Source organism: Megascapheus bottae, chromosome 13 (assembly GCF_031878675.1).
Source record: "Megascapheus bottae isolate mThoBot1 chromosome 13, mThoBot2.hap1, whole genome shotgun sequence".
Lineage (NCBI taxonomy): Eukaryota > Metazoa > Chordata > Mammalia > Rodentia > Geomyidae > Megascapheus > Megascapheus bottae.
Genome location: NC_143521.1, coordinates 3,334,840 through 3,348,874, shown reverse-complemented (window position 1 = coordinate 3,348,874; position 14,035 = coordinate 3,334,840). Strand labels below are relative to the sequence as shown.

Sequence of the window (14,035 nt, the reverse complement as noted above, 5' to 3'; positions counted from 1 at the left end):
ATTTTCATTCTGGATATTTTTTAATATATCATGTTTACTGATGTAAATAAAAAAGATAGCTTCAAGATACTTTAGTATTTATTAGGAATTTCAAATAGTTTAAGAGAGAAGAGATTTCAGGCATATAGGAAAATAGTATTTTCAGAGCTGACTGATTAAGGAGGTATGGCTATGGGGGAGGGAAGGGAGGAAGGAGTCAGAATTCTCCAGCTTCTGACTTGAGAAAACAAGCAAAGGATGATGCCATTACCAGTACTGGGAAAGTAAAAGGTCAGTCAGTGGAGACCAGTGGGTGATATGGCACCTTTTGACTATAAGTATCCAGATTCTCCCAGTTGTGAGTTATCCATTGTGTTTAGAAATAGAAAATGGCTTTGAAGAAGAGTGGTCAGTATAGAAGCTGAAATGTAAAAAAAGTCTTAATTGAAAAGCATAAGATTTAGAAGGCTAAGATTGAGACAAGAATCATAAGCCTTCTTATCTAGTCATAGTTGATTTCTGGGCTCTTCCCCATCTAAGTGTTCAAATCATTGGCTATAAAAATAACAGTTGGGGCTGGGAGTTTGGCCTAGTGGTAAAGTGCTTACCTAGCATGCATGAAGACCCAGGTTCAATTCCTAGGAACCACATACATAGAAAAAGTCAGAAGTAGTGCTGTGGCTTAAGTAATAGAGCTCTAGCCTTGAGAGAGTCCAGGGACTGTGCTCAGGCCCTGTGTTCAAGCCCCAGGAGTGGCAAAAAAAACAAAAAACAAAAAACCAATGGGCATTTCTTTGCAATGGTATTTCCTTTGGCCTTCAAAGTAATAAAATGAATATGTCAGTATGAAGGAAACTGTTAATACATACTACCAAGTACATTTATGGAAGTGTTTAATTTTTAGATGGCTCATGCCTGTATCCTAGCTACTGAGGAGACAGAGATTAGATGATCATGGTTGGGAACCAGATCAGAGAGACAAGTCTGAGACTTTGTTGAAAAAGTTAAGAGTGCAAGGCCCTGATTTGAAGCCCCAGCACTATCTCCTTTCCCCTCTGAAAAAAAACCCTCAAAACTGAAAACCTTTCCAAAAAAATTTTAGCAAGTACACAAATATAGATACTACCTCCAACATTTAGTTTTGGAGTCAAAACTAATGACATTACATTCGCATACCAAAAGAATGTGAAAGTTTTATTTCACAATGAAGGGCTTCTGGTAGGGGAGGAACAAGGTGGGCTTTCCAAGTTGGCCAGAAAATAACTTGAAAAAACAGGGAAAGGAGGCTGGCTTGGGATATTATAGTGGTCACTCTGGGCTGGGGGTTGCTGCAAGTTGTCTGAACTTTCTATAGGCACTAAAGCATAGTACACCCAGGCTTCTTCATGAGCTTGTTCTGATGAGGAGAAGAAAGAGAGGAAAGGGCGGGGATGAGGCTGCCACACTATCAGCAATCAAATATTACAGCATGATTTCCCATGATGTAATGCAGAGTAATAGTCCATTAGTTCCAGAATGAGTTACTGACTTAACTGATGGAGTACTTGGTAGAGAAAAATAGGAATCGAAGAGAGTACTGATTTTTTTTTTTCTATTTTGCAGTTCTAGGAATTGAATCCAGAGTTTTGCTCATGCTTTGCCCCAAACCATACTCTAGTTCCAAGCACTGTTTATTTTGTCTGCCTGGGGAAAAGCATGGTACCTGTTGACTTTGTACTCATGCGCACAGAATGCAAGCTTGAGCTCAGCATGTCTGAATCTTGTCAATACAATCTGTGATCTTGTTGGAACATGAAAGGGTAGAAGGTCTCTGAAGCAGCTGAGTTATCTCCCACCTACTTGTCTGTCTTCCTTGGGAGGTTGTCATAAGCCCTTCTAGAGTTCTGATAAAATTTGAGCTTCTGTCCTCCTAACCAGTCTGCAGAATGCAAAAATTAACTGCATAGCAGGTGCCAGTGGCCATACCTATAATCCTAGCTATGCAGGAAGCTGAGATCTGAGGATTGTGGTTTGAAGCCAGCCAGCCAGAAATGTTTGTGCAATTTGTATTTCTAATTAACTGCCCCAAACAAAAAGCCGCAAGTGAAGCTGTGCCTCAAGTGGTAGAGCACTAGTCTTGAGCAAAGAAGTTCAGGGACAGCACCAAGGCTTGAGTACACACACACACACACACACACACACACACACACACACACACACACACACACACACACACACACTTAGCTGCATTCAGAGCCAGTGTCTTTATCATAGGTATCTCACAGCTCATGTTGTAGGTATTGACCCATTTTATGTTGGCAGCAGATGTCACTGGGAGCTTGGTTCTTTGGCATGTTCTTTTCTTTGCATGCATATGTAACTATCTAATGGAAAATGTCTTCCTGTATATTTACCCTATATAGAGTTTTTTAGTTGGCATTGCTTTTCTTTGCTTGTCTTACATGTGAGCTTCAAATGTAGTTTAAACAACTTAAATTTCTTCATTTCTTTCTAGTTCTCATCTTTGAAGTCAAATGATATCTATCATTTTCACTTTTACAAATGCATTAGCACTTTGATTGTTTATTCTTCTCCCCACCCCTTATCGCTTTATTCTTTTTTTATTTTTTTTGCCAGTCCTGGGGCTTAAACTCAGGGCCTGAACACTGTTCCTGGTCTTTCTCAAAGCTAAAGCTATACTACTTGAGCCACAGTACTATTTCCCAGCTTTTTCTATGTGAGGAATCAAACCTAGGTCTTTGTGCATGCTACGCAAGCACTCTGCCACTGGGCCAAACTCCCAGCCCATATTTTGTTCTTTTATACTTACTGATTGAGACAGTAATCATTGAGTTGTGGGTAATGCATTCCTCATTCAGCAATGTTTTTTAGTACATACACAGCAGGCATTTTATTTGGATATATGTGTGGGTCTTCAGGTAGGTGTATGCCCTGATCTCATGGAGTTGTTATTCAGTATACAAGAAACAGACAGTAAAAAGAAAGACTATTGGTTGTTGAGGGAAGGGACTGTAGAAGGTGAATTTCAGCAGATTTGAATGTCAGAGGGACTGCTCTGTAAAAATGAGAGCAAGACATTACAGGCATGGGGACAGCCAGCACAAAGCATAGGATTTGGGCCTTGGAATGTGTGTTAGTGATAGACAGCTTACCTAGCATGCATGAAGCCCTGGGTTGGATTCCTCAGTACCACACAAACAGAAAAAGCCAGGAGTGGAGCTGTGGCTCAAGTGGTAGGGTGCTAGCCTTGAGCAAAAAAGCTCAGGGACAGTGCCCAGGCCCTGAGTTCAAGTCCCAGGACTGGCAAAAAAAAAATATAGGGTGTGAGAAGGCCATGTGGATTTGTCTGTACAAATATGCCCTTTTAAAAAAGAGTAAATAGAAGCTAGATGCAGGCCAGGAAGGTAGGTACAAAATGAGTCAAGAAAAGGAAATAATGAGCTCAGTTCAACAAATGCATTCTTTAAAAAAAATTTTTTTTGTGTCAGTCATGGGGCTTGAACTCAGGGCCTGGGTGCTGTCCCTGAACTGTTTTGCTCAAGGCAAGCACTCTGCTACTTTAAGCCACATGCCACTTCCGGACTCCCCTCTCCCCCACCCCCCACCCCCCGGCTTAATTGTAGGTAAGACCCTTATGAACTTTCCCACCCCGACTGGATTAGAACCATGACTATCAAATCTCAGCCTCCTGAGTTGCTAGGATTATATGCATGAGCCACTATCACCCAGCTCACAAATGTGGTTTTTTTTTATTTTAATGGGAATATTGCCTGAATATCTGTCTACATGGCTGCAGAAGAGAAGAGTAGGGATTGTGCACAATGTTTTTGTAAACTGTTTGACCTCACAACACTTGCTGTAGCCCTGTGTCTGCATAGTACTAAGGCTGCTGCATGTCTGACACCATGTTCACATTTTTCGGCAGAAAAAGCAAACTTCAAAAATTGTCTCATTGGGCCAGGAGTTTGGCCTAGTGGTAGAGTGCTTGCCTAGTGATGCAAGGTTTGATTCCTTGGTACCACCTACATTAAAACAAAGCAAAACAAAACAAAACTGGAAGTGGTGCTATGGCTCTAGTGGTGGATCACTAGCCTTGAGAAAGCCCAAGAATAGCGTTCAGGCCCTAAGTTCAAGCCCCAGGACTGGCAACAAAAATTAAATAAAATTGTAACTTCTCTGGAGTTCTTGGCTTATTGAGTTGCTTTTTTTTTTGTCAGTCTTGGGGCTTGAACTCTGGGCTTGGGTGTTGTCCCTGAGCTCTTCAGCTCAAGGCTACACCTACCCCTGGGCCTGGGTGTTGTCCCTGAGGTTTTCAGCTCAAGGCTACCACCCTACCCCTGGAATCCAGTACCACTTCCAGTTTTCTAGTGGTTAATTGAAGATAAGAGTTTCATGGTCTTTAGTGCCTGGGCTGGCTTTGGACCGGGCTGGCTTTAGAATATCTGGAGTACATTGCATTGAGTCCTTTCCATGGGTGAAGCTTGTTGGCATCTAAGTCTCAGCTGAGTTTTCCCAATTTCATAAAGACCTCTGAACAGCGATTAAGGGATCTACTTTAACCATTCTATTACTCAATAGTAGTAATTGTTACTAAATTAGCATATATTACAGTAGTTACTATAGTCTGAAATAGTTTATTCCATTAGGAATATAAACTTGTGGAAGCAAAAGTACACTCAAGATTAGAAGTTATTCTTTTGCAATTAGGAGTATGAGGAGGAAGCTGAAAGGAAGAAAAGTAAATATTGTATGCTGGGTGTGGTGGCTCATGCCTTTATCCTAGTTGCTCAGGAGGCTAAGATCTAAGGATCTTGTTTCAAAGCCAGCCTGGGCACTAAAGTCCGTGAGACTTGTATCTCTAATTAACTACTAGAAAACCGGAAGTGGTACTGTGGTTCAAGGGGTAGGGTGGTAGCCTTGAGCTGAAGAGCTCAGGGAAAACACCTGGGCCAAGTTCAAGTCCCATAACCAACACACACACACACGTACATACGTATGTACGTCCGTATTGTATATTTGTAAATGGGGAGTCAGACATTGGTGCCTCATGCTTGTTTGGGAATCTGGAAGGAAGGAAAGAAGAAAAGAAAGGCAAGAAGGAAATGGAGTTGGGAGAGGGGACCACATTCAAGGAGAAATATGTATAAATACCTTTGTAATAAAGCATTGGTTACAATTGTGCAATAAGGACTATGTTAAAGGGTGTGTTGGGAGTATGGGTGAGAATGTTGAAAAGAGGTGACATTGATCAAGATGCATTGTATTCATAACCTGTTTTGTTAAATGATGCTGTTTTGCACAACTACCTAATATTGTTGTTGTTGTCTGTTGTGGAGCTTGAGCTCTGGGCCTGGGCACTGTTCCTGAGGTCTTCAGCTCAAGGCTACCACACTCCACTTGAACCACAATGGTTTTGTGGTAGTTATGTGGAGATAAGAGTCTCACGGACTTTTGTGCCCAGGCTAGCTTTGAACCGCAATCCTCAGATCTTAGCCTCCCGAGTAGCTAGGATTATAGGCGTGAGTCACCAGCGCCTGGCTTAAAATTTTTTTTACTGCAGATGAGTAATAATTTGTTCTATATAATATGAGCCTGATAGTTTTTGAACTTACTGTGATCCTGATTTCATTTTAATGTGCTTTCCTTCTTTTTTCTTACCTAGGTATAGTGGTAATGCCTGTAATTCTAGAACTTGAGAGGCTGAGGGACGAAGATTGAGAGTTCAGGCCGGTCTGGGCTACATATCAGGACTCTGCCAATTTTTTTTTCTTGGCTATGCATAAATCTTTGTTAGAAAAATTGGAGCCTCACCCTATGACTGGTAGAACCCTATTTGTGTTTCTTTTTCATAAATAAACTCCATAAATGCTGTATAGAATTTTAATTGTATAAACATAGCATAAAATTTACTACTGTGTGTGTGTACGTGTGTATATATATATACCAGTATTAGGGGCTTGGGTACTGTTCCTGTCCCTTTTTGCTCAAGGCTAGTGCTCTACAACTTGAACCAAATCTCTACTTCTGCTACAACTTGAACCAAATCTCTACTTCTGGGGCTGGGCTGGGAGTTGGTGGTTAGTTTGAGATTCCCAAGGACTTTTGTCTGTATTAGCTTTGAAACTCAATCCTCAGATCTCAGCCTTCTGAGTCAGTAATATTAACAGGTGCGAGCCACATGACCATTTTTTTGGTCAGTTATGGGGCTTGAACTCTGGGGCTGGGTGCCCTAACACTTGGAGCCATACCACTACTTTTGGTTTTATGATGGTTAATTGGAGATAAGAATCTCATGGACTTTTGTGCCAGGCTGACTTTGAATTGTGGTCCTCAGATCTCAGCCTCCTGAGTAGCTAGGATTACAGGTGTGAGCCACTGGCACCCAGCTTCACATAACCACTTTTAATGTATGTTTCTATAGTACTAAATACCTTTATAATGTCAAGTACATGTAGTTACATAGACTTATTTACTTAAATTTTTAAATTTCCTTTTCAGCCTCACTAAGCAGCCTTTTGATCACACCTTTCCCTTCTCCAAGCTCCTCTACGTCCTCTTCCAGCAGTTATCAGCGCCGATGGCTTCGAAGCCAGACAACAAGTTTGGAAAATGGCATTATTCCAAGGAGGTGAGTTGCAAGTTTCCTCTTGCTAAGAAAAGTACGAGTTTAATACAGTTGGCAGCTTAATGCAGTTGGCAGGGCTACCATCCTTGCCTGTTGTCAGTGGAAAAAGAACTGATACCTGTGCTTAGCTTTGGCTTAGCCTGAAAGCTTACCAGTTAGTACTTTAAAAGCAGGAATGAGGAGCTGGGAGTTTGGCCTAGTGGTAGAGGCTTGCCTAGCATGCCTGAAGACCTGGGTTCAAAAGCCAGAAGTGGTGCTGAGGCTCAAGTGGTAGAGTTCTAGCCTTGAGAAAATCCAAGGACAGTACCTAGGCCCTGAGCTTAAGCACAGGACTGACAAAAAAAAAAAAAAAAAGGAAAAACAAGTTTTTATTTATAAGATATTGGGTAATACCCAGGTAGTTGTTGTCCCAGCCATGTGTGCTCTAGACTTGTTCTTAACATGCATATACTATCTTTTTTGTTGTAATTAATAGAAGGGTTACAGTTATATTCGCCAGGTAGAAGGTTCATTACTTCACATACAGTGATACCACTTCTCATGTTTTTGTCTCCATTTCCTTCCCCCACCCCCTCCCCTCATCTTGTTCCCCCCCTTCCCTTTTCTATTTCAAATAAACAAATAATTGTGTATACAATATACCAGATTACAGGGTAAGATAATGTAACAATATGAGAATAACCAAGGGACAACAAAAGAGATGAGAAATAACATAGTACATTAAGAACAATAATCACACATTATATAGTTCTTGTTTCCATATCCTGGAGGTCCTTTCATTTAGCCTCATTCTATAGCATATACTATCTTTTTAAGCTAGATATCTTTTAGATACAGCTCTGTAATTAAGGAGAGATAAAACAAATCTCCTCTTTGATTTTCCTGTGCTACTTGAAAGTATATAACAAATACATAACATTTATTTTTATGGTTATATTAGGAACTTATTCTCTTTGTACAACTTAAACTTTTAAATTAAACAAGTATTAGTATGAGAGTAGAGACACATTAAAGTGTTTTCTACCTGCATTTCAGTTGGTTTTGCAATCTGAAGTTTACTTCTGATGTTAACTTCAGTAGCTTCCAAGACAAAGTTGTACTTCTTATAATTCAAAAATTTTCAAAGTCAATTTTCATATGCAAAAGAAATTCACATGTCAGTGGTTTGAGTTATTAGGTTTACTAATAAACCTAAATTGTATAGGGATTTGTGAAGAAGTAAAGATGGTTCAGCTATGTTCTTGGACTTAGCTAGTTGGTGGACTAGTAGGGAACATAAAAATATTGATATGATAAATGCCACAGCTAGATGTGAAGTACAAGATTGTGAAAGGAAGGGCAAGATGGAAAGAAAAATTGACAGTGACGGTTCATTGGGCTGCTTGCTATTTGGTTGGTAGACTTGGAGTGGAACGATTGAGATTTTGGATCAGATATGAGGACAAATCTCGAGGACAAATCTCAGCTTTGCCTTTCTTTCAATGATAGAACTCATTATGTGGATTCTCTTTTTTGGGGGTAGGGGTCATGGAGCTTGAACTCTGGCCTGGGTGCTGTCCCTGAGTTCTTCAGCTCAAGGCTACGGCCCTACCCTTGAGCCATAGCCCCACTTCCCATTTTCTAGTAATTAACTAGAGATAAGAATCTCTGCTTTATATTGCTCTGCTTTATGTTGCTCGGGCTGGCTTTGAACCTTTGAACGACAATCCTCAAATCTCAGCCTCCTAAGTAGCTAGAATTATAGGTGTGAGACACGATGGCTGGCTCATTATATGGATTCTATGTGTTGCTTCCTCATCTTCATCAGGATAATGTGATAAAACAAGTCATGTGACTAGCCAGAATACAGGATATAGCTGACAAAATTGACCAAGAATATTATTGGCATCATTATTATATTCTTTAAGTTGGCAGTGCCACTGTTGTTCCCTTTGGTATTATGACAGCCTCTGTGATAAAAAAGACAAATCAGGAAAGTTTTCCCTTTAGACGTATCTACTAAATATGCTTTGGATTGTTTCAGATTTGCAGCAGAAGTAGGCTGTGGACTTAAACTCCTCTGAAATTCTTTAGAATTTTAACTTGAACAGAGACCTGGCCATTGGCAACTAATGAATCACTTATGAACTGCCTAAATAAGTATTTTGTATTCATAAAGCCTGGAAAACCAGGCTAATTCGGAAGTGGAGATCAGGATTAAGGTTCAAGGCTAGCTCAAGCAAAAATATAACAAGAACCCATCTTAACTAAAAAGCTAGGTATGTAGTTCATGCCTGTGATCCCAGTTAAGCAGGTGACTGTAAGTAAAGCAACAAAAGCTGAAAAGTACCTAAAGCCAAAAATGGGCTGATGTCAAGTGATAGAATACCTGCCTAGCAAGCATAGGCCCTGAATTCAAACTCCAATACTGCTCCCTCTCCTTTTTAAAAAAAAAAAAAAAAGTCTTGTGGGGCCGGGAGTTTGGTTTAGTGGTAGAGTGCTTGCCTAGCATACACAAAAAACCCAGGTTTGATTGCTTGGTACCACATATATAGAAAAAGCCGGAAATGGTACTGTGGCTCAAGTGGTAGAGCTCTAGCCTTGAGGAAAACCTGAGGACAGTGCTCAGGCCCTGTGCTCAAGCCCAGGACTGGCAAAAATAAATAGATAAATAAAAAATCTTGGTTATGCAGTCAGCACTGGTTACATAATTTATGGGGCCAGTGCAAAATGAGCAGGCCAGGCCCTTTGTTAATATAGCAGCAAAAATGCGACTAAAAGGCCTTGTCTTTAAAAATACCTTTACAGCATAAACATATAAATCTAAAAATAACTTTTCTGGTGTTTTAAAATAATACAGTAACTAATGTGGTCCATCATAAGGTGTTTTTTTTTTTTTTGGCTTTCCTGAAGATTCATTTGTTAAATTAAGATTTATACTTAAAACTGGGAGAAAATGAGGGAAGAGGTGACACTGTTCATAAAGAAGTGTACTTACATAACTGTAACCCCTCTGTATATCACATTTGCAATAAAAAATAAGCCAAAAATAAAATTTATATGTTTACCAGCTTGCTCTTTAGTCTACACGAACAGCAGTGTTAGCTAGTTGCTCCTGATAACTTCAAAGTGGCCAACACTTTTTGATAATTTTTAACTTAGAGATTTACTTTTCTATCAATTCATAGTCCAGTATTGCTGGAGCTTTATGATAAAATAAAGTTAGGGAAAATGTGATTAGGGCAAATGTCTCATTAAGTAGAAATTTGGGATAAATGTCTAATACAATAGAAATTTCAGTACACCTATATCAGATGGTTCTTGTGGGACATTTTCTCCAAAAGCATATTGGTTTTTATACAAATCCATTTTGTATGTCTGAATTTCATATTAGATGAGTATAAATTTTAATATAATGCTAATTAATGTTTTCTTTTGACATTTCTTATAACTTGTGAACATCTTAGAAACTGAAAAATGTCCACATGAGTTTTAGAACTAGGAATGTCTGTTGATGTGTTAAATCATTGTGATTCTATCACATTCTTCAAACATATGGAAATATTCATTTCAAAATAGTCTGTTAGTAATAATTTGACACCTAAGAATCTTTTAGTTATAGTAATCGTTACACTAAATTTTTCCTACATCTTCTTTAACATCAATTAATTGTACAAGGTTGTTTCATTTTGACAAGACCATATGTGCATACAATGTTCAAACTCACCTCTTCCATTACTTCCTTCTGCCATTTTCACACATGTATATAAAGCATTTTGACCGCATTTACCCTCCTTTACTCTTTGTTTGCTTTCTTTCTTCCTGCTAGCTTTCTTTCCTCCTGCTAGTATCCACATCTTGGGCAGGACCTGTTTTACATTCCTGACATTCTTTTTTCTTAATGATTCAAGGGAGTCTTCTGTGCTATTTCACACATGCATATACAGTACTTTTTGTTTCTCTATGTGTGATTCTTTGCTTTTTTTGAGAGGGCAGTACTAGGTTCTGAACTCTAGTTTTCCTACTGCCTGTTCTATAGACACCTTCCCGCAGGCACCAGGATGGTAGACGAAATCTTCATGCACACTGTCCACTTCTACTTCTTGTAACTAGACATAGTGCCTAAAGGATCTGGGGTTCCCACATTATACTTTCTGGGCTGGGCAAATGTTCTACAACTTGTGTCATACTGCCAGCCCAGAAAATTTGCTATGTAAGTTTACTCTAGCAATTCTTAAAACCAGAGATTATCAACTGTTTGTTGAATTCTAGTAACTACTTGATATACTTTGCTGTGATGTTCATGTATAATTTTTTTTTTAATTTCTGATAACTTAATGTGTTTGGGCTCAGGTCAGAAAGTGAAATAGTTTTACAGATGCAATGGGCATAAGCTTTATGGACAAGCAGACTTTTAACTGCTATTCTTGTCGGCATCCCTCCCTCCCCTCTCTTCTTATCCTTGTCCCACAATAGTGGCCATTGCTGTTGTTGTAGTTGTCAAAGCCATCAATTTGTATCCAAGTCCTAGCCTTGTTGCCTTGGGGGATCAAGGACCCTGGTCTTCCTCAGACAGCAGGCTTATATCTGACCACCAGGCAAGTTGTTGAGGCCAGGGTTACATGCTTTATCCATGTACTAGCTGCCCCATTATGTCTTTACTCCTTGCATATAGTTAAATTGTTCCATTAGATTTCAGCAACGTAAGACCAAAGACTAGATTGTTAAGAGGATTCCCAAATGGCAGTCAAAGGACAATATACTAAGCCTGGGATCCTCCTAAAGTGATGTTAAATGTCTATATGACAGATCTTAGTATAATATTGTTTTAACACTTCTATATTTGTGGCTAGCACTTTTTAAAAATATTTTTTATTGTGATTAATAGAAGGGTTACATTATATTCACCAGATAGAAGGTGCATAACTTCACAAACATTGGTACCCTTTCTCATGACATGGTCCCCATTTCCCTCCCACCCTCCCCCCGCTTATCTTGATTTCCCCCTTCCCTATCCAATTTCAAATAACTAATTAAGTATATATAAAATATATCAGATAACAAGGTGAAATATTGTAACAATATGAGATAACCAAGGGATGGCAAAAGAGATGAGCAATAACATAGTACCTTAAGAACAACAGTCACTCATTATATGGCTTTTGTTTCCTTATCTGAAGGTCCTTACATTTAGTGTCGTACTATTTGGCCTAATGTCTCTAGATTTTGTTCTATTGTAAATCTCTGCTAGGAGAGCCCAAGGTTTCTACTGATTATGACAAATGAGGGAGACTATTGGGCCTATGTTCCTTTGCTACTGGCTTACTTCACTTAATATGATTTTTTTCTAAATCTTTCCATTTCCTTACAAATGGGGCGATGTCATTCTTTCTGACAGCAGCATAGAATTCCATTGTGTACAAATACCACCTCTTGTTGATCCACTCATCAGCTGAGGGACATCTGGGTTGGTTCCATATCTTTGCTATGGTAAATAGTGCTGCAATGAACATTATTGTGCCAGTGGATTTAGTATGCCCTTGTTTCTGGACAGTTGGGTAAATGCCAAGTAGTGGAATTGCTGGGTCATAGGGGAGCTCTATGTTTAGTCTTTTGAGGCACTGCCATACTGCTTTCCATAGTGGTTGAACAAGTTTGCACTCCCACCAACAGTGTAGTAGTGATCCCTCCTGGCCACATCCCCTCCAGAATCTGTTATTAGTAGTTTTCTTGATCCTGGCCATTCTAACTGGAGTGAGGTGGAATCTTAGAGTTGTTTTGATTTGCATTTCTTTTATGACCAGACATGTCGAGCATTTCTTCATGTATCTATAGGCCATTTTTGTTTCTTCTTCAGAGAAGACTCTCTAAGTCTTTGACCCATCTTTTAATGGGATGGTTGTTATTTTGGATATTAGTTTTGGAGTGATTCAATTTTTTGAGCTGTTGATATATTTTAAATATGAGGCCTTTGTCCATTGTATGATTAGTGAAGACCTTCTCCCATTCTGTAGGCTTCCTAATTAATTTACTAGCTATGTCCTTTGCCATACAGAAGCTCTGCAGTTTAATGCAGTCCCACTTATCCAGCCTTTCTCTGATTTGTTGTATTTCCTGGTCCTTATTGAGAAAGTTTCAACCTGTGTCTGGCACTTTTTTTTAGTATTATAACTACCTTTGCTCTCTTCAACATTTTTATTTGTACATATTTTACAATGTGTATACATATGGTTCGTCATGAGATATGTGTGTGTAAATATATATACATATATATGTATATAAACACAACATGTATGTATATAATACAATTTGGTGACTGACATTTTCAATTGGTTTGAGACTGGCTTTGAATATGAAATTCTGTTGCCATCATGCCTAGATGAAAATTATTTACCTTTTCATATGTATATGTGTATATATGTGTATAAATTATGTTTTCATATGTTTTAATTAGAGTAACTCCCTCTGATGCTTATTCTTCTCTGGTCTCCCTACCCTTGTACTTAGCAGCTTTCAATAAAATTTCTTATGCCATGTTCTTTTTTTGTTGTTGTTCTAAATACTTTTACTTATCTAACAAATATTTTACAGTTACTAGGAGTAAAGATAAAAACAAGAACCTTCTCTTCAATCTTTTCAACTAATGTTATTTCCACTGTGGAGTTCTAAACTTACTGATTTTTAGTTTAAACCTTCAACTCATTGAAAAACTAGAATACAGAACATCAATACATTTTTTCTTGCTCTTTTCCATACTTACTTTTTATATGCTAAACACATTTTTTTCCCTGAACACACAATTTATAGAAATTCCTTAAATAACAAAAAGAAAACAATTATGCTACATTCACTGGAAAACTAAAATGAAACAACTATTGTGTTGCTGTAAGTATATAAAGAATATCATTCCATTCACTTCACTGGAATGTATATGGAAGACATCTGTACAGCATACAGGGATTCAGCAGCCAGAGTTAAATATAGCTAGTCAACATATACTGTAATAGAAGTTATGAGTTTTGTTGTTGTTTTGTTTTTGCCAGTCCTGGGCTTGAGCTCAGGGCCTGAGCACTATCCTTGGACTTTCTCAAGGCTAGATTTCTACCACTTGAGCCTCAGCACCATTTTTGGCTTTTTTCTATGTATGTAGTGCCAAGGAATCGAACCTGGGTTTTCGTGAATGCTAGGCAAGCACTCTACCACTAGGCCAAACTCTTGGCTCAGGATAAGCCACCCAAGAAGTGTGTGATTTACAGTACAGAGCGAACAATTCACAATTTACTGGTAGGTTATAAAATATTGTATTATCTCATTTGTTATCTAAAGATCTTTGAATGTTCCAATTGTAAACTGATTGCATTTTTTATACTGCATTTCAGTATAGTCATTGGTGGAATATTGACCTGGCTGTCCATAAAGTACTTCTGATTCCCGCATTTCTTCATTCATTCT

At 38.7% G+C, this 14,035-nt stretch overlaps 1 protein-coding gene across 2 annotated transcripts in view; it reads left to right on the top strand.

The window, feature by feature from the left end:
* Fnip2 (folliculin interacting protein 2) overlaps positions 1 to 14,035 on the top strand; it is a 155,233-nt gene that overhangs the window by 90,922 nt on the left and 50,276 nt on the right. For both annotated transcript variants that reach the window (XM_090343185.1, XM_090343184.1), the window contains one exon: positions 6,478 to 6,607. In XM_090343185.1, coding sequence (XP_090199311.1) covers positions 6,478 to 6,607 — 130 coding nt within the window. The remainder of the gene's footprint in view (positions 1 to 6,477; positions 6,608 to 14,035) is intronic.